Source organism: Oncorhynchus mykiss, chromosome 26, assembly GCF_013265735.2.
Source record: "Oncorhynchus mykiss isolate Arlee chromosome 26, USDA_OmykA_1.1, whole genome shotgun sequence".
Taxonomy (NCBI): Eukaryota; Metazoa; Chordata; class Actinopteri; order Salmoniformes; family Salmonidae; genus Oncorhynchus; species Oncorhynchus mykiss.
This window is the reverse complement of record NC_048590.1, coordinates 7835475-7860445: the sequence shown is the minus strand read 5'-3', so window position 1 is coordinate 7860445 and position 24971 is coordinate 7835475. Positions and strand designations below refer to the sequence as shown.

Sequence of the window (24971 nt, the reverse complement as noted above, 5' to 3'; positions counted from 1 at the left end):
AGAGGAGAAAGGTGGTGTTGTGGGCGTGCCTTAGATGGGTTTTCGAATAGAACTCACCTGGGCTGCGTTCAGCAGGGCAAGACGTTGTGGAATTGTGTCAGCTCTGTTCATAGCATTTCTCTCTGCAGTGTTCAGTGTATTACAACCTGCTGAACGCAGCCCTGCTGAAGTTAGACTTCTGTAGACTGCATTTTAATCATCACTCTCTTATCATTTGTATTGCATGAATGTTGCACATTTTATGTTCTGGAAATAATCTGGGATTCACAGATTATTTATTAAAAACAACATTAAAACTGACGTCGTCTAACACTTTCTATAATTTACATTTTGAAATGTATTAGACACTGATCTGAGAAGGTTTCATATTTTGACTTGAAGCATTCGGAAAGTATTAAGACCCCTTTATTTTCCCCCACATGTTATTACATTAGCCTTATTCTAAAATTGATTAAATAAAATAAAAAAATCAAACTACAGACAATAACCCATAATGACAAAGCAACAAAAAAAAGTGACATTTTCACTAATTTATTAAAAATAAAAAAGTAAATAAGGTAATTCTAAGTATTTAGACTCAAAATTGAGCTCATGATCATCCTTGAGATGTTTCTACAACTTGGAGACCACCTGTGGTAAATTTGATTGGACATGAAAGGCACACACCTGTCTATATAAAAAGGTCCCACAGTTGACAGTGCATGTCAGAGCAAAAACCAAGCCATGAGGTCGAAGGAATTGTCTGTAGAGCTCCGAGACAGGATGGTGTCGAGGCAACGATCTGGGGAAAGGTACCAAAAAATGTCTGCAGCATTGAAGGTGCCCAAGAACACAGTGGCCTTCAGCATTGTTAAATGGAAGAAGTTTGGAACCACCAAGACTCTTCCTAGAGCTGGCCGCCCGATCAAACTGAGCAATCGGGGGAGAAGGGCCTTGGTCAGGGAGGTGACCAAGAACCCGATGGTCACTCTGACAGAGCTCTAGATTTCATCTGTGGAGATGGTTGTCATTCTGGAAGGTTCTCCCATCTCTGCAGCACTCCACCAATCAGGCCTTTATGATAGAGTGGCCAGACTTCAGTAAAAAGGCACACGCCAGTGCGCTTGGAGTTTGCCAAAAGGAACCTAAAGACTGACCACGAGATACAAGGTTCTCTGGTCTGATGAAACCAAGATTGAACTCTTTGGCCTGAATGCCAAGCGTTACATTGGGGAAAAACCAGGCACCATCCCTACGGTGAAGCATGGTGGTGGCAGCATCATGCTGTGGGGATGTTTTTCAGCGGCAGGGACTGGGAGACTAGTCAGGATCGAGGCAAAGATAAACAGAGCAATGTACAGAGAGAGATCCTTGATGAAAACCTGCAGCAGAGCGCTCAGAACCTCAGACTGGGGTAAAGGTTCACCATCCAACAGGACAACAACCCTAGGTACACAGCCAAGACAACGCAAGAGTGGCTTCGGGACAAGTCTCTGAATGTCCTTGAGTGGCCCTGCCAGAGCCCGGACTTGAACCCGGTCGAACATCTCTGGAGAGACCTGAAAGTAGCTGTGCAGCGATACTCCCCCATATCCAACCTGACAGAGCTTGAGAGGATCTGCAGAGAAGAACGGGAGAAACTTCCCAAATACAGGTGTGCCAAGCTTGTAGCGTCATACCCAATACTCAAGACTGTAATCGCTGCCTAAGGTGCTTCAACAAAGTACTGAGTAAAAGGTCTGAATACTGATGTAAATGTAATATGTCAGTTTCTTTTGTAATACATTTTTTTTTAAATAAGTCTTTGCTTTGTAATTAATGGGGTATTGTGTGTTGATTGAGGAGGAAATGTGGAAAAAGTCAAGGGGTCTGGAATACTTTCTGAATGCCCTGTCAGTATTTAGGTTTTAGGTTTCTACTGATCAATCAGAAATCGATATATAATAAAAAATAAAATAAAAACAGGCACAAAAACGTTTAAATAAAAATGGTTTATTCTGTTTAATATAGCATTTGTTCTATCCATAGCAGAAAAGAGCCTCCATGCCACTCAGTGCTGTTATAGATCTGACCCCAGGCCAGTGCAGCTCCATACTGACCAACACACATCTCACAGCACAACACCAGTGCCAAACTGACCTGGAGTCAGTCTCTGTATCACATCTGACATCAGCTTATTTGAAAACAGAGGGGAGTTGAGCTGGGTGGGGTGGGGAGCGGGCAGGGATTTCTGGGGGGGGGGGGGGGGGGGGGGGCAGTTCTAGGAGGCAATGTCACACCTCATAGCTTGGATCCGATACGTTGTGTGTGACTGGGGCCAAGCAACGCTAGAACCCACGTTGTGAAAGATTTAGGTTTTATCCAAGAGTGTTGTGTGTGTTGCAAGTTGACTTCTTGCTCCAGTATGGCTGTAGACTTGGAGGCAGATCGTTTCTGCCACGAAAGGGTCACAAGTTGAGGTAACAAAGGTTTTCCTGGACGGCAAGAAGGAATAGAGACACGATCAAAAGAATGGAAGTCTGGGCTTGTTACAATCTGGGTGTTTCTGTGCGAGTGCAGGTGTGTGTGTGTGTGTGGACAGGTGTGAGAATGTGTACATGTCAGGGTTCTCCCCAGGATTATTTATCAAGGTGGTGCAGCTGAGCAGGTGTTTTCAACACCTGTAACTGACATTTCCTGTAATCTCCTCAAAAATATTTAAGTATTGTATTTTACATAATGGCGCCGCCAGTCCACCAGGTGGCGCCGCTCGAACATTCTTTGGGGAGAACTCTGTGTGTGTCTGTATGTTACCTCCTCTCTGTCCATCATGTTGCATTGGATCCACTTATTGCCTTGGTGTCTGTGTTGGAGATGGTCTGTTCATTCAGCACTGGATCTGAGGGACACAGAACATGGTAGTGAGGAGACCATCTCTTTCCAATTCACTCTTCATCAGTACAGGTCAAAGTTTAAAGAGACGGTGAGAGATTCACTCTTCATCAGTACAGATCAAAGTTTAAAGGGACAGTGAGAGATTTCTACAATAAAGTTCTGTTACAGTCAGATGTAAAGGGCTTAAAGGGATACTTTGGGATTTTTGCAATGATGTCCTTTATCTACTGCAGGCATGCTAGCAGATACCCATAGACTTCCAGCCATTGTGCTAACGCTAATTAGCATTGGCTTGCGAAACTGCCTCTAACTTCCTTCATACTGGACACAGAAATGTAAAAATAGCATCTACAAATTCAACTGACTATGGAGAAGTACATAAATGGCCTCTGACAAAATCCCAAAGTATCCCTTTAATTGGCAAAAATCTGGAACCATCCCTTTAAGGGTTTGAACTGCTTCTAACTATTTACACAACATCACATAAGTACATTTGCATAAATAATTGCATACTGGACACAGAATGAGTGCACTTCACTGCCTAGCATTGAGTCCATGGACAGGGATGGAGAGAGACAGCGAAAGACAAAGACGGAGGAACGTAGAAAGATGGGGTGAAAGAGTGAGACTAGAGTTGAGTGGTCTTTGTGCAGCGCTCTGGTGCTCAACATCCTAAAAATCGCTCAGCACTTTTTTTTTTAACCCTTAGCTCCAAATTCATTTTCAAATGCATACAATACAAGTCAAAAGTTGACGCCTACTCAATCAAGGGTTTATCTTTATTTTTACATTGTAGAATAATAGTGAAGACATCAAAACTATGAAATAATACAAATGGAATCATGTAGTTTAAAAAAAAAAAAAAAATTTAACAAATAAAAATGTATTTTATATAATCGGATATTCTTCAAAGTAGCCACCCTTCACCTTGACAGCTTTGCACACTCTTGGCATTCTCTCAACCAGCTACACCTGGAATGCTTTTCCAACAGTCTTGAAGGAGTTCCCACATATGCTGAGCACTTGTTGGCTGCTTTTCCTTCACTCTGTGGTCCAACTCATCCCAAACCATCTCAATTGGGTTGAGGTCGGGTGATTTTGTAGGCCGAGTCATCTGATGCAGCACTCCATTACTCTCCTTGGTCAAATAGCTCTTACACAGCCTGGAGGTGTGTTGGGTCTTTGTCCTGTTGAAAAACAAATGATAGTCCCACTAAGCCCAAACATGGAATGGCGTATCGCTGCAGAATGCTGCTAGTTAAGTGTGCCTTTAAATCTAAATAAATCAGTGTCACCAGCAAAGCACCCCCACATCAACACACCTCCTCCTCCATGCTTCACGATGGGAACCACACATGCGGACATCCTCCATTCACCTACTCTGCATCTCATTAAGACACGGCAGTTGGAATCAAAAATCTCAAATTTTGACTCATCAGACCAAAGGACAGATTTTCACCAGTCTAATGTCCATTGCTCATGTTTCTTGGCCCAAGCAAGTCACTTCTTCTTATTGCTGTCGTTTAGTAGTGGTTTCTTTGCAGCAATTCGACCCTGAAGGCCTGATTCACACAATCTCCTCTGAACAGTTGATGTTGAGATGTGTCTGTTACTTGAACTCTGTTGAGTTCCTAGGCATTCATTTGGGTTGCAATCTGAGGCTGGTAACTAATTAACTTATCCTCTGCAGCAGAGGTAACTCTGGGTCTTCCTGTCCTGTGGCGGTCCTCATGAGAGCCAGTTTCATCATAGCGCTTGATGGTTTTTGCGACTGCACTTGAAGTTCTTGACATTTTTCCGGATTGACTGACCTTCATGTCTTAGAGAAATGATGGACTGTTGTTTCGCTTTGATTATTGGAGCTGTTCTTGCCATAATATGGACTCGGTCTTTTACCAAATAGGGCTATCTTCTGTATACCACACCTACCTTGTCACATCACAACTGATTCGCTCAAACACATTTAGAAGGAAAGAAATTCCACAAATTAACTTAAGGCACACCTGTTAATTCAAATGCATTCCAGGTGACTACCTCATGAAGCTGGTTGAGAGAATGCCAAGAGTGTCAAAGGCAGAGTGTGGCAACCTTGAAGCACCTCAAATATAAAATATATTTAGATATGTTTAACAGTTTTTTGGTTACTGCATGATGTGTTATTTCATAGTTTTGACGTCTTCACTATTATTCTACAATGTAGAAAATAGTTTTTAAAAAATAAAGAAAAAGCCTGGAATAAGTGTGTTTGACTGGACCCGTCTCTACTTTAGTGACGACACACCGTTTGGTTTTGAGGTAGGTTATCATAATGGGGCGGCAGGTAGTGGTTGGAGTGGATCGAATCCCCGAGCAGACCAGGTTAAAAATAAATTTTAAAAAATATATTAAAAAAAAAGTTGTTCTGCCCCTGAACAGGCAGTTAACCCCACTGTTCCACTGTCCCCAGGCCAGTTAACCCCACTGTCCCCAGGCCAGTTAACCCCACTGTCCCCAGGCCAGTTAACCCCACTGTCCCCAGGCCAGTTAACCCCACTGTCCCCAGGCCAGTTAACCCCACTGTCCCCAGGCCAGTTAACCCCACTGTCCCCAGGCCAGTTAACCCCACTGTCCCCAGGCTAGTTAACCCCACTGTCCCCAGGCCAGTTAACCCCACTGTTCCTAGGCCGTCATTGTAAATAAGAATTAGTTCTTAACTGACTTGTTAAATAAAGGTTAAATAAATAAGAAGCTTCAACATGTCGTCGGCTCCTGAACAAGGACCAAGCTGATGATATGTGGCGGCCATGTTAAACTATTAGCATTTAGCTGATGATATGTGACGGCCATGTTAAACTATTAGCCTTTAGCTGATGATATGTGACGGCCATGTTAAACTATTAGCATTTAGCTGATGATATGTGACGGCCATGTTAAACAATTAGCTTTTAGCTGATGATATGTGACGGCCATGTTAAACTATTAGCATTTAGCTGATGATATGTGACGGCCATGTTAAACTATTAGCTTTTAGCTGATGATATGTGACGGCCATGTTAAACTATTAGCCTTTAGCTGATGACATGTGACGGCCATGTTAAACTATTAGCTTTTAGCTGATGATATGTGACGGCCATGTTAAACTATTAGCCTTTAGCTGATGATATGTGACGGCCATGTTAAACTATTAGCTTTTAGCTGATGATATGTGACGGCCATGTTAAACTATTAGCCTTTAGCTGATGATATGTGACGGCCATGTTAAACTATTAGCCTTTAGCTGATGATATGTGACGGCCATGTTAAACTATTAGCATTTAGCTGATGATATGTGACGGCCATGTTAAACTATTAGCATTTAGCTGATGATATGTGACGGCCATGTTAAACTATTAGCATTTAGCTGATGATATGTGGCGGCCATGTTAAACTATTAGCCTTTAGCTGATGATATGTGACGGCCATGTTAAACTATTAGCATTTAGCTGATGATATGTGACGGCCATGTTAAACTATTAGCTTTTAGCTGATGATATGTGACGGCCATGTTAAACTATTAGCTTTTAGCTGATGATATGTGACGGCCATGTTAAACTATTAGCTTTTAGCTGATGATATGTGGCGGCCATGTTAAACTATTAGCATTTAGCTGATGATATGTGACGGCCATGTTAAACTATTAGCATTTAGCTGATGATATGTGACGGCCATGTTAAACTATTAGCATTTAGCTGATGATATGTGGCGGCCATGTTAAACTATTAGCCTTTAGCTGATGATATGTGACGGCCATGTTAAACTATTAGCATTTAGCTGATGATATGTGACGGCCATGTTAAACTATTAGCTTTTAGCTGATGATATGTGACGGCCATGTTAAACTATTAGCTTTTAGCTGATGATATGTGACGGCCATGTTAAACTATTAGCTTTTAGCTGATGATATGTGACGGCCATGTTAAACTATTAGCTTTTAGCTGATGATATGTGGCGGCAATGTTAAACTATTAGCCTTTAGCTGATGATATGTGGCTGATATGTTAAAAAACGATTTAGCTTTTTCTCCAATCTATTGATTCCCAGATACTTCAGTCGTAACTGTCACTGTTGTGCTCACATTTTACAGTCGATAGACAACTTTAGCACCGTTACAAACTCACTCTTATTATTTAATAAAAGCCTTTATATAAATCATCAATTACAGTGTCCTATTACCTGGTGGACTGATATCTACGTCTCTGTTTATTAGAGGTGTGGAGGCTAAATGAAGACACACAGAACAGGCCGTATTAAGAGAACGGTGATGAAGGGACTTTTAAATGGCCTCAGGTAGACAGACAGGTGTGTATCTTACAGAAGTATGGATGCTGCATGGCCTCAGGTAGACAGACAGGTGTGTATCTTACAGAAGTATGGATGCTGCATGGCCTCAGGTAGACAGACAGGTGTGTATCTTACAGAAGTATAGAGGCTGCATGGCCTCAGGTAGACAGACAGACAGACAGGTGTGTATCTTACAGAAGTATGGATGCTGCATGGCCTCAGGTAGACAGACAGACAGGTGTGTATCTTACAGAAGTACGGATGCTGCATGGCCTCATGTAGACAGACAGACAGACAGGTGTGTATCTTACAGAAGTATGGATGCTGCATGGCCTCAGGTAGACAGACAGACAGGTGTGTATCTTACAGAAGTATGGATGCTGCATGGCCTCAGCAGCGGTCAGTCTCTGCTGGTGGTCGTAACGTAGCAGCTTGTCCAGCAGGTCCAGGGCCTCAGGTGTCACCAGGTGCTGGTTCTCTGTCTGGACAAACTGCTCCCAGCGCTTCCTCGTCTGCCTGCGGGGAGGAGAGGGGGAGGGGACTGCTTGATCTGGTCCAATAAGAAAGAGGGAGGTACTGCTTGATATGATCCAATAAGAAACAGGGAGGTACTGCTTGATATGATCCAATAAGAAACAGGGAGGTACTGCTTGATCTGGACCAATAAGAAACAGGGAGGTACTGCTTAATCTGGTCCAATAAGAAACAGGGAGGTACTGCTTAATCTGGTCCAATAAGAAACACTATTTAGTTTAACATTTGAAAATGTCACGCTACGGTTGTGTTCCGAGGGGGTATGTTGACACATCGCTTCACAAGTATCGCCGTCCCCAAGGGAACAAACATCCAATAAAAGGAGAGACTGGGAAGAATGTGAAGGTGATTGGATCTATACTTTGTATTCCATGTCCTTCAGGGTAACACGGAAACAGAACACTGGGATGTGGATTTCTACACAATCTATTTCTATCTGAAACATTCCACACGGTAGGCTAGCACAGTGGTATGTGCTCCGTGTAAACAAACAGTCTTGCCCACCCACTGCACTAAAACGAATCCCAATAGAGCCACTGAATACCACCCCAGGAGTCCTCAACAGCAGCCCCTCTCCCCACCCGAGTGACAGTCTGTTTCTGGCATGTCAGTGCTTTGTCAAATTGTTTGGCTTTTCAATGAGCAATAGACTTGACGAGAGCACGAACAGATGAAGGGGCCAGGCTAGCCCTGTGCTAGTGGTACTTACTGTCCCAGGAGGTCTTTGAAACGCGTGTCCAGCTCAATGTGGTACTTGTGTAGGTAGCCAAACAGCTCATCTGTCCCAAGAACCTTAGCGATGCGGACCAGCTGGACACAACATGGGGACAGTCAGAGGAACGTTGAGACACACGTCTAGCATACAGCCACACCTTCTACGTCAAAGATGAACCGTGTTCATAGTGTGTATTCATGTGGTCATTTAGTTGTAATTATATATAACTAAATGAAATATATATAAATATATATATAAATAAAAAACAGGGATGTTTGACAATAGAAGTGATGACCTCACTAGTGGCTGGTCCCACTCCCAATGATGCCATTTCACACTGTAGTATTCACATAGTATCATGGACTAGTGTAGTGTGGAGCTGTGTGTACCTGATCGTAGTTGCCCTGTGTGTGTGTGTGTGTGTACCTGATCGTAGTTGTCCTGTCCATGGAAGAACGGCTCTTTCAGGAAGATCATGCTGGCCAACATGCAGCCTAGACTCCACATGTCCAGACTGTAGTCATATAGCTACAAACACAACAAGGATAACACAGAACGATGGAAAAAAATACTCTACAATTCATTATTTTTAACAAATCACATTGTAGTTCATTGAACAACATCCATGTATTGGTACACCTGTAAACACACTGCTATTGACCATACTCATGTTAGCAGACAGATAAATGTGTTGATGTAACCAGTATTAAAGCAAAACGTGCATCGGGATGTACTGCAGTGTATGTGGGAGGTGTGTTAATAACTAGTGTCTACCTGATAGTCCACATTGTGTCAGTAGTGTTAATAACTAGTGTCTACCTGATAGTCCACATTGTGTCAGTAGTGTTAATAACTAGTGTCTACCTGATAGTCCACATTGTGTAAGTAGTGTTAATAACTAGTGTCTACCTGATAGTCCACATTGTGTCAGTAGTGTTAATAACTAGTGTCTACCTGATAGTCCACATTGTGTCAGTAGTGTTAATAACTAGTGTCTACCTGATAGTCCACATTGTGTAAGTAGTGTTAATAACTAGTGTCTACCTGATAGTCCACATTGTGTCAGTAGTGTTAATAACTAGTGTTTACCTGATAGTCCACATTGTGTAAGTAGTGTTAATAACTAGTGTCTACCTGATAGTCCACAATGTGTAAGTAGTGTTAATAACTAGTGTCTACCTGATAGTCCACATTGTGTAAGTAGTGGGAGGTGTTAATAACTAGTGTCTACCTGATAGTCCACATTGTGTAAGTAGTGGGAGGTGTTAATAACTAGTGTCTACCTGATAGTCCACATTGTGTAAGTAGTGGGAGGTGGTGTTAATAACTAGTGTCTACCTGATAGTCCACATTGTGTCAGTAGTGTTAATAACTAGTGTCTACCTGATAGTCCACATTGTGTCAGTAGTGTTAATAACTAGTGTCTACCTGATAGTCCACATTGTGTAAGTAGTGGGAGGTGTTAATAACTAGTGTCTACCTGATAGTCCACATTGTGTAAGTAGTGGGAGGTGGTGTTAATAACTAGTGTCTACCTGATAGTCCACATTGTGTCAGTAGTGTTAATAACTAGTGTCTACCTGATAGTCCACATTGTGTCAGTAGTGTTAATAACTAGTGTCTACCTGATAGTCCACATTGTGTCAGTAGTGTTAATAACTAGTATCTACCTGATAGTCCACATTGTGTCAGTAGTGTTAATAACTAGTGTCTACCTGATAGTCCACATTGTGTCAGTAGTGTTAATAACTAGTGTCTACCTGATAGTCCACATTGTGTCAGTAGTGTTAATAACTAGTGTCTACCTGATAGTCCACATTGTGTAAGTAGTGTTAATAACTAGTGTCTACCTGATAGTCCACATTGTGTCAGTAGTGTTAATAACTAGTGTCTACCTGATAGTCCACATTGTGTCAGTAGTGTTAATAACTAGTGTCTACCTGATAGTCCACATTGTGTAAGTAGTGTTAATAACTAGTGTCTACCTGATAGTCCACATTGTGTCAGTAGTGTTAATAACTAGTGTCTACCTGATAGTCCACATTGTGTCAGTAGTGTTAATAACTAGTGTCTACCTGATGGTCCACATTGTGTCAGTAGTGTTAATAACTAGTGTCTACCTGATAGTCCACATTGTGTAAGTAGTGGGAGGTGTTAATAACTAGTGTCTACCTGATAGTCCACATTGTGTAAGTAGTGTTAATAACTAGTGTCTACCTGATAGTCCACATTGTGTCAGTAGTGTTAATAACTAGTGTCTACCTGATAGTCCACATTGTGTCAGTAGTGTTAATAACTAGTGTCTACCTGATAGTCCACATTGTGTAAGTAGTGTTAATAACTAGTGTCTACCTGATAGTCCACATTGTGTCAGTAGTGTTAATAACTAGTGTCTACCTGATAGTCCACATTGTGTCAGTAGTGTTAATAACTAGTGTCTACCTGATGGTCCACATTGTGTCAGTAGTGTTAATAACTAGTGTCTACCTGATAGTCCACATTGTGTAAGTAGTGGGAGGTGTTAATAACTAGTGTCTACCTGATAGTCCACATTGTGTAAGTAGTGTTAATAACTAGTGTCTACCTGATAGTCCACATTGTGTAAGTAGTGTTAATAACTAGTGTCTACCTGATAGTCCACATTGTGTAAGTAGTGTTAATAACTAGTGTCTACCTGATAGTCCACATTGTGTCAGTAGTGTTAATAACTAGTGTCTACCTGATAGTCCACATTGTGTAAGTAGTGGGAGGTGTTAATAACTAGTGTCTACCTGATAGTCCACATTGTGTAAGTAGTGGGAGGTGTTAATAACTAGTGTCTACCTGATAGTCCACATTGTGTAAGTAGTGGGAGGTGTTAATAACTAGTGTCTACCTGATAGTCCACATTGTGTAAGTAGTGGGAGGTGGTGTTAATAACTAGTGTCTACCTGATAGTCCACATTGTGTCAGTAGTGTTAATAACTAGTGTCTACCTGATAGTCCACATTGTGTCAGTAGTGTTAATAACTAGTGTCTACCTGATAGTCCACATTGTGTCAGTAGTGTTAATAACTAGTATCTACCTGATAGTCCACATTGTGTCAGTAGTGTTAATAACTAGTGTCTACCTGATAGTCCACATTGTGTCAGTAGTGTTAATAACTAGTGTCTACCTGATAGTCCACATTGTGTCAGTAGTGTTAATAACTAGTGTCTACCTGATAGTCCACATTGTGTCAGTAGTGTTAATAACTAGTATCTACCTGATAGTCCACATTGTGTAAGTAGTGTTAATAACTAGTGTCTACCTGATAGTCCACATTGTGTAAGTAGTGTTAATAACTAGTGTCTACCTGATAGTCCACATTGTGTCAGTAGTGTTAATAACTAGTGTCTACCTGATAGTCCACATTGTGTCAGTAGTGTTAATAACTAGTGTCTACCTGATAGTCCACATTGTGTAAGTAGTGTTAATAACTAGTGTCTACCTGATAGTCCACATTGTGTCAGTAGTGTTAATAACTAGTGTCTACCTGATAGTCCACATTGTGTAAGTAGTGTTAATAACTAGTGTCTACCTGATAGTCCACATTGTGTAAGTAGTGTTAATAACTAGTGTCTACCTGATAGTCCACATTGTGTCAGTAGTGTTAATAACTAGTGTCTACCTGATAGTCCACATTGTGTCAGTAGTGTTAATAACTAGTGTCTACCTGATAGTCCACATTGTGTCAGTAGTGTTAATAACTAGTGTCTACCTGATAGTCCACATTGTGTCAGTAGTGTTAATAACTAGTGTCTACCTGATAGTCCACTAGCAGCTCCGGTCCTTTAAAATAACGGGAGGCCACCCTGACGTTGTATTCCTGAGCTGGGTGGTAGAACTCAGCCAGACCCCAGTCTATGAGACGCAGCTGAGGGACAGAGAGAGACAAACAGACAGAGGAATTAGAGGTTTTTTTTGGAGGGGGGGGGGGGGGGGCAGTGTGACATCTACAGAAGCAGAGCTTCCTGTTTTGCACTATGCTAACCTGTCTTCTAAGCCTTTTCAAAATGTCCTTCTGACCCACCAACTAGTGGACCATCTGGGAACTACGGATCTACAGTATGTTTGGGATCAATTTTCATTTTGAAAAACTGTAAAAGAAGGTAAAGGAATTCAGTTGAAAATAGTCTGAATATTAAAACGGATCATTTTTAAATTTATACAATTGAACATTCACTTGGTTTTTGAATTTGAAATAAAGGAATTGATCCATAAAAGCCGCAAAAATGTCACTTCTAGGACGACCAGACCAAATTCACATAGAAAAACGTGTGTTACAGATGTGTCATTCTTAATTGAACCCAAGTCTAAGATCTATTCTATGGGTGCTATTTCTATGCTTCTTTGCGTCTTTAACTTTCAGCTGAAAATACAATATTCTGGGTCATGAAAAATATATTTCACTGTGGGTTAGATGCTACAATGATTCTCTACACTCATCTTTAATATGAAGGGATCTCGAGTGGCACAGCAGGTCTGAGGCACTGTGGGTTAGATGCTACAATGATTCTCTACACTCGTCTTTAATATGAAGGGATCCCGAGTGGCACAGCAGGTCTGAGGCACTGCGGTTTAGATGCTACAATGATTCTCTACACTCATCTTTAATATGAAGGGATCCCGAGTGGCACAGCAGGTCTGAGGCACTGCGGTTTAGATGCTACAATGATTCTCTACACTCATCTTTAATATGAAGGGATCCCGAGTGGCACAGCAGGTCTGAGGCACTGCGGTTTAGATGCTACAATGATTCTCTACACTCGTCTTTAATATGAAGGGATCCCGAGTGGCACAGCAGGTCTGAGGCACTGCATCTCAGCTCTAGAGGCGTCACTACAGACACCCTGGTTTGATTCCAGGCTGTATCACAACCGGCCGTGATTGGGAGTCCCATAGGGCTGCGCACAATTGGCCCAGCGCCGTCCGGGTTTGGCCGGGCGTAGGCCGTAATTTCTAAAATAAGAATTTGTTCTTAAACCGACTTGCCTAGTTAAATAAAAAAGGTTAAACACATTTTTTTAAATCTTGGCCTTCAGCTTTGTGTTCTGCTTGCTGCAGCTCCATTACTGCCACCTGGTGGCGAAACAGAACCATGACAGCCCGCCCCACCCTGGACCCCCCCCCCCCCCTCCATCTTCACAGCGTTTTGGTGCCATAAATTGACCCATTTGAAACACTTTCTGAAGTTCCCTCTCTGGAGGAGACCCAATTATCTCTTCTACCTCCCAAAGTGTGACCTTGTTTACTTCCCTTGACTGATTCTGAAAGGAAACGACAGGCGTAACAAATATGGTAGGAACTCCCACTAACCTATGCATCCACCAATCCAATGCCATTACATTACAGTGAGAGGATTACTGATTACTGCTGAATTCGTGTAGCAAAACAATGTAAGCTTCGCGAGACTTGCGGACGGTTGTAAGAGGTAAAAATCGAGTGTACACTTCAGGTGATATTCGGGACGCACGTTCTGTGACCCTCCTGATAAAACAACAGGGTTGTTGCTCTGCTTCTGACCCAGGAGAAATTAGCTGCAGCTCCGGCTGCTATGAGGCCAGCTATTTGGGAAACACTGGCCTAGATTAGTAGGGAACAGGGGCAGGAATGGTGTTTATCATAACATACATTTTTAAAAAAATGGGGCTTCTTCTATAGAAATTAGGTCCTGCCTCTCGCTAAAATAGTCGAAAGCAGATTATTCAGTAGATGCTCCTACCGGTCCTAGATTATGGTGACATCTATATCAGGGGTTTACAACCCTGTTCCTGGAGAGATACCATCCTGTAGGTTTTAACTCCAACCCTGTTCCTGGAGAGCTACCCTCCTGTATGTTTTAACTCCAACCCTGTTCCTGGAGAGTTACCCTCCTGTAGGTTAACTCCAACCCTGTTCCTGGAGAGATACCATCCTGTAGGTTTTAACTCCAACCCTGTTCCTGGAGAGCTACCCTCCTGTAGGTTTTAACTCCAACCCTGTTCCTGGAGAGATACCCTCCTGTAGGTTTTAACTCCAACCCTGTTCCTGGAGAGATACCATCCTGTAGGTTTTAACTCCAACCCTGTTCCTGGAGAGATACCATCCTGTTGGTTTTAACTCCAACCCTGTTCCTGGAGAGATACCCTCCTGTAGGTTTTAACTCCAACCCTGTTCCCGGAGAGCTACCCTCCTGTAGGTTTTAACTCCAACCCTGTTCCCGGAGAGCTACCCTCCTGTAGGTTTTAACTCCAACCCTGTTCCTGGAGAGATACCACCCTGTTGGTTTTAACTCCAACCCTGTTCCTGGAGAGATACCACCCTGTTGGTTTTAACTCCAACCCTGTTCCTGGAGAGATACCACCCTGTTGGTTTTAACTCCAACCCTGTTCCTGGAGAGTTACCCTCCTGTAGGTTTTAACTCCAACCCTGTTCCTGGAGAGCTACCCTCCTGTAGGTTTTAACTCCAACCCTGTTCCTGGAGAGCTACCCTCCTGTAGGTTTTAACTCCAACCCTGTTCCTGGAGAGCTACCCTCCTGTAGGTTTTAACTCCAACCCTGTTCCTGGAGAGCTACCCTCCTGTAGGTTTTAACTCCAACCCTGTTCCTGGAGAGCTACCCTCCTGTAGGTTTTAACTCCAACCCTGTTCCTGGAGAGCTACCCTCCTGTAGGTTTTAACTCCAACCCTGTTCCTGGAGAGTTACCCTCCTGTAGGTTTTAACTCCAACCCTGTTCCTGGAGAGCTACCCTCCTGTAGGTTTTAACTCCAACCCTGTTCCTGGAGAGCTACCCTCCTGTAGGTTTTAACTCCAACCCTGTTCCACGGGTCGCTAATATGACCAGGATTATCAACAACTACCACGGGTCGCTAATATGACCAGGATTATCAACAACTAGCACGGGTCGCTAATATGACCAGGATTATCAACAACTAGCACGGGTCATTAATATGACCAGGATTATCAACAACTAGCACGGGTCACCGATATGACCAGGATTATCAACAACTAGCACGGGTCGCTAATATGACCAGGATTATCAACAACTAGCACGGGTCACCGATATGACCAGGATTATCAACAACTAGCACGGGTCATTAATATGACCAGGATTATCAACAACTAGCACGGGTCACCGATATGACCAGGATTATCAACAACTAGCACGGGTCATTAATATGACCAGGATTATCAACAACTAGCACGGGTCATTAATATGACCAGGATTATCAACAACTAGCACGGGTCGCTAATATGACCAGGATTATCAACAACTAGCACGGGTCATTAATATGACCAGGATTATCAACAACTAGCACAGGTCGCTAATATGACCAGGATTGTGCCTTTGGCTCCTGGACAACGAAAGAAAGTTGATATAAAATAAACTGCCTCCAAAGATATGTTGTGATTGACTAGGCCACTACAAGGTAAGACATGCCTCATTGGTAGTAAAAAAAAAAAAACATTCAAGTCTCAAACAATTAAGTTAATGTTTTCTAAACACATACTGCCTCCAGCTCACTGCAAAGTGGTGAGTGAGGTGATGAAGCCTGCCTTCCGTTGCCGTGGGAGATGCTGTCTGACAGACATTCCCCTCAAAGGCTCTGCATGTGTACGATGTGATAAAACGCATAACGAATATACTGTACTACACCTCACCCATTTAATTCCACTAAATTAACCACTAGACCGATAGGCATGACAAGTCAAATGTGTTTCCATCGACTGGTATTACCGTCTATGAATAGGCTAAAAAAGATAAGCATTATTTCTAAACGGGATCTTCTACCGGACAATTGGCCGGTGACAATTTATATCCGTTTTTTCAACAACATCAGAAATGTAAATTGGCCAAACGCCGGCTAACGGAAACCCTGTGCTCAACAGTTAATCAAACGGCTAACCAGACTATTTGCATTGACTCCCTTGTTTGCACTTACATTCTTCCACTGGCTCTATGCACACTCACTGGACAGTAGCCACACTCTGCTACTGTATTATCTATCCTGCCTTTTACCCCTAGCTACCCCCTAGTTACCACCTAGCTACCACCTAGTTACCACCTAGCTACCACCTAGCTACCCCCTAGCTAGGTACCCCCTAGCTACCACCTAGCTACCCCCTAGCTAGGTACCCCCTAGCTACCCACCCCCTAGCTACCCACCCCCTAGCTACCACCTAGCTAGCTACCACCTAGTTACCCCCTAGCTACCCCCTAGCTAGGTACCCCCTAGCTACCACCTAGCTAGGTACCCCCTAGCTACCACCTAGCTAGGTACCCCCTAGCTACCACCTAGTTACCCCCTAGCTAGGTACCCCCTAACTACCACCTAGCTACCCCCTAGTTACCCCCTAGCTAGGTACCCCCTAGCTACCACCTAGCTACCACCTAGCTACCCCCGAATTCTAAATGGATTCAATGATTTTTTTCTCACCTCTACATACAATCCTTGTATGCAGCCTTGTTGTTATTTTCATTGACTTTTTACCTCTGCATTGCTGGGAAAGGGCTCGTAAGTAAGCATTTCACGGTAAAGTCTACACCTGTTGTACTCATAACATTATGTTATTAGATTTTTTTTTGCGGGGCCGACAGTGTTAGTGCTCATCACCGCATTCTCTACCGTAAAGTTGGTCTGGCCGTCTCTGATATCACGTAGGATGATACATTGCTGTGTTTTCATTCATAAAGCCTTTTTACAAAAAAAAAAAAAAAAACTCACTGTACCTAACATCATTACTAACCTCTAGACATGAGTGGATAAGTCAAATTAATTCGGTCTGTATTGAGTTAGGTAAACCAGCTTTTAGGTTTTTTTCCTCCACTGTATTTGTGGAACAATATTCAAAATGTGATGTGTTGGTGTCTCTGGGTCAATTCAAGAAGGTGTCTCTGGGTCAATTCAAGAAGGTGTCTCTGGGTCAATTCAAGAAGGTGTCTCTGGGTCAATTCAAGAAGGTGTCTCTGGGTCAATTCAAGAAGGTGTCTCTGGGTCAATTCAAGAAGCTGATTGAGGACATTATTACTGATGAATGTGTTGGTGTCTCTGGGTCAATTCAAGAAGCTGATTATACATTATTACTGATGTTGGTGTCTCTGGGTCAATTCAAGAAGCTGATTGAGGACATTATTACTAATGTGTTGGTTATTTTATGACCATGTTTCTCATCTGTAGAAGAAACCTTGGTCTCAGTATGACTCCCAGAAAAAAAGAAGGTTAAATATAATATATATTTTTCAACCCTGTAGAGAACCAAGACAAAAAGAGAATATTGTTTGGGGGCGGGGCCAACTTCCATCATGTATGAATAGAGGATGATGTCAGCGAAACCAGAAATCCTCATGAAAAAAAAAAAAAATTCAGCAAATGAAGAAACCCCAACCCTGACAGAGGGAGTGTTTGATGTTGCTCACAGGTCTCTCCAGATTGTATCTCAATGAGAATAACCTGTTTAAATAAAGATGATCGGTTGGCTACCTTTCTCGTCTGGTGGTCGATCATGACATTGTGTGGTTTGACGTCCCTGTGCATGATCCCCATGCTATGGCAGTAGTCCAGAGCCTATAGGAGACAACACAAAGGACAACACAGTCTAGACGACACAGCCTTTATATCGGAAGACTCGTTTCAGGCCCTCTTGACCCCCCCAAAAAATGTAAATGGAAACAAATTGAAAGCCAAATTATTTTAAAAGTGGGATGCAACAGAGCCAAGCAAGGGGACCTGCCAGTTTCCCTTACCTTGAGAAGCTCGTACACATAGAAACGAATATCAAAGTCTGTTAACTTCTGGTAAAGTTCCTGTGAATGAAATGAAAACAAAAAAGGTTAACTACAGTGCATTTGGAAAGTATTCATACCACTTGACTTTTTCCACATTTTGTTACAGTCTTATTCTAAAACGTAGTAAAGAAGAAAAAATGTCCTCAATCTACACACAATACCCCATAATGACATCACAATACCCCATAATGACATCACAATACCCCATAATGACATCACAATACCCCATAATGACATCACAATACCCCATAATGACAAACCAAAAACTGGTTTTGTTAAATTCGGAAAAGTAAAAAATTATTATTATTTTTTTTACATAAGTATTCAGAACCTTTGCTTTGAGACTCAAAATATCTCAGGTGAATCCTGTTTCCATTGATCATCCTTGAGATGTTTCTACAGCTTGATTGGGGTCCACTGGTGGTAAATTAAATTGATTGGACATACACACACCTGGCTATATAAAAAATGTCCCAGAGTGGACAGTGCATGTCAGAGCAAAAACCAAGCCACGAGGTTGAATGAAATGTCCGTAGAGGTCCGAGACAGGATGTTGTCGAGGCACAGATCTGGGGAAGGGTACCAAAAAAAATGTATGCAGCATTGAAGGTCCCCAAGAACACAGTGGCCTCCATCATTCTTAAATTAAAAGAAGTTTGGAAGCACCAAGAATCTTCCTAGAGCTGGCCGCCCGGACAAACTGAGCAATCGAGGGAGAAGGGCCACGGTCAGGGAGGTGACCAAGAACCCAATGGTCACTCTGACAGAGCTCCAGAGTTCCTCTATGGAGATGGGAGAACCTTCTAGAAGGACAACCATCTATGTAGCACTCCACCAATCTGGCATTTACGGTTGGGTGGCCAGACGGAAGCCACTCCTCAGTAAAAAGGCACATGACAGCTTGCTTGGAGTTTGCCAATAGGCGCCTAAAGACTGACCATTTTTTCTGGTCTGATGAAACCAAAATTTAACTGATTGGCCTGAATTCCAAGCGTCACCTCTAGAGGAAACCTGGCACCATCCCTACAGCGGGGAATGGTGGTGGCAGCATCATGCTCTGGAGGAAACCTGGCACCATCCCTACAGTGAGGAATGGTGGTGGCAGCATCATGCTCTGGAGGAAACCTGGCACCATCCCTACAGTGAGGAATGGTGGTGGCAGCATCATGCTCTGGAGGAAACCTGGCACCATCCCTACAGCGGGGAATGGTGGTGGCAGCATCATGCTCTGGGGATGATTTTCAGCGGCAGGGACTGGGAGACTAGGCAGGATCGAGGGAAAGATGAACGGAGCAAAGTACAGAGAGATCCTTGATGAAAAACCTGCTCCAGAGTGCTGAGGACCTCAGACCGGGGCAAAAGTTCACCTTCCAACAGGACAATGACCCAAAGCACACAGCCAACAGAACACAGGCGTGGCATTGGGACAAGTCTCAATGTCCTTGAGTGGCCCAGTCAGAGCCACGACTTGAACCTGATCGAACGTCTCTGTTAAGACCTGAAAATAGATGTGCAGCGACGCTTCCCATCCAACCTGACAGAGCTTGAGAGGATCTGCAGAGAAGAACGGGAGAAACTCCACAAATACAGGTGTGCCAAGCTTGTAGCATCATACCCAAGAAGACTCAAGGCTGTAATCACTGCCAAAGGTGCTTCAACAAAGTATTGAGTAAATGGTCTGAATACTGATGCAAATGTGATATTTTGTTTCGCAAAAAAATTTCAAAACATTTGTTTTTGCTTTGTCATTATGGGATACTGTGTGTAGATTGTATTTTTTCTTCAAATGTAATCAATTTTTAGAATAACGCTGTAACAAAATGTGGAAAAAGTCAAGGGGTCTGAAACCTTTCGGAAATGCAATGTACTTTCAAAAAAATTTACAGATTAAAAAAGTTAGATGATATCAGTATATTTTCATGTCTTAACGTTTCAAACAGACAATTACCTTAGAGAGAGATCAGTAACTTTAAAAAATAATGTTGTAGTGGTTTCACACGAATGCATGATAATCACCAAACAGCCGTACCTTAAAATCTGTGTTATTGATGCACTCAAAGACAAGTGCCGGCGTTCTAGACTGCAGAGAGACAAGATGGGAGAGTTCATCCTCGATTAATAAAGAAGATGGCAGAGAGAGAGAGAGTTCTATTGTTGAGGTCACAATCACCAGCACACATTTCAAACAACAGCAGATGGCAGTGAGAGAGAGAGTTCTATTGTTGAGGACACAATCACCAGCACATATTTCAAACAACAGCAGATGGCAGTGAGAGAGAGAGTTCTATTGTTGAGGTCACAATCACCAGCACACATTTCAAACAACAGAAGATGGCAGTGAGAGAGAGAGTTCTATTGTTGAGGTCACAATCACCAGCACACATTTCAAACAACAGCAGATGGCAGTGAGAGAGAGAGTTCTATTGTTGAGGTCACAATCACCAGCACACATTTCAAACAACAGCAGATGGCAGTGAGAGAGAGAGAGTTCTATTGTTGAGGTCACAATCACCAGCACACATTTCAAACAACAGAAGATGGCAGTCAGTGAGAGAGAGTTCTATTGTTGAGGTCACAATCACCAGCACACATTTCAAACAACAGCAGATGGCAGTGAGAGAGAGTTCTATTGTTGAGGTCACAATCACCAGCACACATTTCAAACAACAGCAGATGGCAGTCAGTGAGAGAGAGTTCTATTGTTGAGGTCACAATCACCAGCACACATTTCAAACAACAGAAGATGGCAGTCAGTGAGAGTTCTATTGTTGAGGTCACAATCACCAGCACACATTTCAAACAACAGAAGATGGCAGTCAGTGAGAGTTCTATTGTTGAGGTCACAATCACCAGCACACATTTCAAACAACAGAAGATGGCAGTCAGTGAGAGTTCTATTGTTGAGGTCACAATCACCAGCACACATTTCAAACAACAGCAGATGGCAGTCAGTGAGAGAGAGTTCTATTGTTGAGGTCACAATCACCAGCACACATTTCAAACAACAGCAGATGGCAGTCAGTGAGAGAGAGTTCTATTGTTGAGGTCACAATCACCAGCACACATTTCAAACAGAAGATGGCAGTCAGTGAGAGTTCTATTGTTGAGGTCACAATCACCAGCACACATTTCAAACAACAGCAGAGCAGCCACACCACTAAAGGCAAATAAACTGATGGGAGAGACATTACAATGAAAACAGTCTCACACTCATCGCTCTCCTTGCTTGTGGGATTTATCACCAACATTTTCCAAATAGCCTTCATCAGGGGGGGTTCTCTCATTCTAGAGTTGAACTTTGCCGATAGCGGGCTTTGAGAAAAAGTTTGACTTACTATGACTGTGATAGGTGGTTGTCTTACCTAGCTGAGATGAATGCACTAACTGTGAGTGGCTCTGAATAAGAGTCTGCTAAATAACTGAAAAGTAAATCTGTTAGTCAGCACCTCACTGTGACGGTGTGGGCTCATTAATTCCTTTTTCGTGGAATGGAGGTCACACCCCTAAATGCAAATAAACACGCACCCAATGGAGGTACTGGGGCTGACCAGAGAGACCACAGAAATATAATCTATAGAAGGGAGTGCTGGGGCTGACCAGAGAGACCACAGAAATATAATCTATAGAAGGGAGTACTGGGGCTGACCAGAGACTACAGAAATATAATCTGTAGAAGGGAGTACTGGGGCTGACCAGAGAGACCACAGAAATATAATCTATAGAAGGGAGTACTGGGGCTGACCAGAGAGACCACAGAAATATAATCTATAGAAGGGAGTACTGGGGCTGACCAGAGAGACCACAGAAATATAATCTGTAGAAGGGAGTATTGGGGCTAACCAGAGAGACCACAGAAATATTAACTATAAAAGGGAGTATTGGGGCTGACCAGAGACCACAGAAATATAATCTATAGAATGGAGTACTGGGGCTGACCGGAGAGACCATAGAAATATGATCTATAGAACAGGCCAAATCCTTGATGTCATTATGGGATGACTGGCAGCCAATGCCAGTTTGTTTACCAGTCAATTTGTGATTGTTTGAAGCTCTAAGCCCCTTCTAGAGATTATATTTCTACGAGAGAGACATACCACAGGATCCTTCACTGTGTCCACCAGGCGGATGATGTTAGTTCCACCACGCAAGTTCTCCAGGATCTTAATCTCTCGCTTGATCTTCTTCTTCTTGACAGGCTGAAACAAGAGATCAATCATTTCCCAGACTTAACACAACAACAAAAAAGACCCTCAAAGCCTCAAACAGGCAGGGTCGTATTCTCCAGAACCAAACGGACACAATTGGACCGAAACTTAAATCTACACACTCCATTGGGGCGGCAGGGTAGCCTAGTGGTTAGAGCGTTGGACTAGTGACCGGAAGGTTGCAAGTTCAAATCCCTGAGCTGACAAGGGGTCAGTTCTGCCCCTGAACAGGCAGTTCCTAGGTTCCTGTTCCTAGGCCGTCATTGAAAATAAGAATTTGTTCTTAACTGACTTGCCTAGTTAAAGATAAAGGTAAAAAAAAAAAAAAAAAGTGTGTGTGTGCACTAACGAATATGACGCCGTTCAACTGAATCCAATAGAAGGCCAACTGTTTTAAGTCAGAGGGCCACATGTCTAGGTTGAGGGGCCTATTAACTCCATTGTATAACACCTACGGGAAGAAAAAAAAAAACATTCAAAACACATTTATGACAGCAGCTCACCTTGAGGATTTTAACCACCACTTTCTCATTGTTACTGACGTTGACGGCTTCAAACACCTCGCTGTATTTCCCCCGGCCCAGCTTACGCACCAACTGGTAGTTGTCCTGATTACTGGAGAGAGAAGAACAAGAGAATCCTGAGAAGAGACCAGGTTGTCCTGATTACTGGAGAGAGAAGAACAAGAGAAATCCTGAGAAGAGACCAGGTTGTCCTGATTACTGGAGAGAGAAGAACAAGAGAATCCTGAGAAGAGACCAGGTTGTCCTGATTACTGGAGAGAGAAGAACAAGAGAATCCTGAGAAGAGACCAGGTTGTCCTGATTACTGGAGAGAGAAGAACAAGAGAATCTTGAGAAGAGACCAGGTTGTCCTGATTACTGGAGAGAGAAGAACAAGACAATCCTGAGAAGAGACCAGGTTGTCCTGATTACTGGAGAGAGAAGAACAAGAGAATCCTGAGAAGAGACCAGCGGGGTAGGAGTACATGCATGCAGTAGGGTTATTATCCAGATTATCTGGAAGGGATTAATACACATTTACAACAGGGTTCTCCTAACTCCTGTCCTGAAGAGCAACTGAGTGATAAACAGACGTTTGATCAAACCCTGTAGGCTTGGAATGAAAGCGTGCGCACCCAACTCTCCAGAATTAGAGAACCCTAGTGACTAACAGTTAGTTGAATAGCTACATCCTTCTTTACCTCCAGCTTGGCACGTGTGCATCGTAGTCCCAGTAGTCCCTGGTCTTCTGCGTGTTGACATCGGTGTAGACCCGAGCTTTACTGCTGACCGTAGGAGGGGGCATCGCGAGCTTGGACGCCCGGTGCTGATGGGGCTCACCTTCCACAACAATACTACTCTTCTTGGCGCGAAATTGGAAGGCAGGGCACCGACTTTCGGGGACCCTAGATTTAGTTAACTCCGTGTAAGATGGCTTAACATTGGTTTGGGCTACTTTCGTCCGTAGTTGGTGACCGCAGTCGGCAGCACTTGCTGTGCGGATGGTCAAAGCTACGATGAGCGAGTGCCTGATGCACCTGAACAGCCTGTTTGGCAAGATGCTATGGTGGACCGCCAGTTTCGGGGAGGCGGCAGGGGAAAGGGGAAAGAGGACGAGGTAGACTAACACAATTGGCAATAAGGATTCAATATCGGACAGCTAGCTAGTAACTCAAAATCGAGAAATGGTTTAAAAATTAATTTACGAGGCCGAGAGCTGGGCAAGCTAATTGAATTTGACAGACCCCTCTGGTATAAGCAAGATAAGTTAGCTAGTTAGCCTAGATGCTAACCAGCTAAGTTGGGCCCCAGTGTTCATCACAATACTAACGTACACGAATACGATAAGCCAACATAAGTACAATATCAAACAGCAAGCTTGAGTGGCGATAATAAGTTATTTAACAACGGTCAGTTGGTTTAGAAAAGACGTGAAATCCCGTCTCGCTACATGTACGTTACTGTAGAAATGATTGTCGTTAGCTAGCCTGCTACTGTTAGCTAGCTAGCAGCGCACTCGGGTAGGAAGTCCAGCGACATGTATTTGGGCTTGCGGTGGCACCCTCTCCAGGGCGCAAAGTTCGAGAAAAATGCCTGAGAATATGACACTTGAAACCGCTTGAATATGTTTTTGAGTCTGGCTAATGGGTTTAGCTTAAATATTCATTCCTAAGAAGACTCCGTCGTTCAAGTCGTAGCTGCTGCTGCTGTGGACTCCGTTGCAACAAAAAAAAAAACTCACCCGGAAGTAGTCGCCAGTGACCCCCCCTCCCCAAAACGCAACATTGGAGCCACTATTGGAGTCGTTGATGTAGCGACCTAAAGATCACTACTCTGTCTTGTTACCGGCCGCATTCTAACCAGCAGGGGTTTCATTTGTAGCGGGTTTCGTTTAAAGATATATCACACATTTTTAACCTAGCAATTGCTTTATTGAAACATAAACTATATCTTATTTGACTAAGTAAATGTATATAAACCTTTCTGGCAAATATCTAGTGAAAGTCTGAAATACGTACCAAAATAGTCACATGATCACTCTCAATATTTACATGCACTTTCCTTTCAGGTGTGG

The 24971-nt window shown here is 43.0% G+C and overlaps 1 protein-coding gene across 1 annotated transcript; it reads right to left on the bottom strand.

Moving 5' to 3' along the window:
• Window positions 1-1955: 1955 nt before the first annotated feature.
• Window positions 1956-24748, bottom strand: LOC110517756 (casein kinase II subunit alpha'). The gene is made up of 12 exons (XM_036963196.1): window positions 23599-24748; window positions 22898-23009; window positions 22284-22385; window positions 20219-20269; window positions 18148-18207; window positions 17885-17968; window positions 12187-12297; window positions 8828-8929; window positions 8396-8496; window positions 7520-7668; window positions 2773-2857; window positions 1956-2453 (listed from the first exon to the last, which is right to left on the bottom strand). Exons 1-11 carry the CDS (start codon window positions 23700-23702, stop codon window positions 2787-2789), a joined length of 1047 nt encoding a protein of 348 aa, XP_036819091.1. The 5' UTR covers window positions 23703-24748; the 3' UTR covers window positions 1956-2453; window positions 2773-2786.
• Window positions 24749-24971: the final 223 nt, after the last annotated feature.

What these genes read in the sequence shown, in the direction of transcription:
- LOC110517756 (XM_036963196.1), bottom strand. Translation starts at nt 23,702, where the DNA reads ATGCCCCCTCCTACGGTCAGCAGTAAAGCTCGGGTCTACACCGATGTC. An exon ending in GCACACGTGCCAAGCTGGAG is followed by an intron (nt 23,010 to 23,598) that starts GTAAAGAAGGAT and finishes TTCTCTCTCCAG; the next exon opens with TAATCAGGACAACTACCAGT. An exon ending in TTCAAAGACCTCCTGGGACA is followed by an intron (nt 7,669 to 8,395) that starts GTAAGTACCACT and finishes TCCTCCCCGCAG; the next exon opens with GCAGACGAGGAAGCGCTGGG.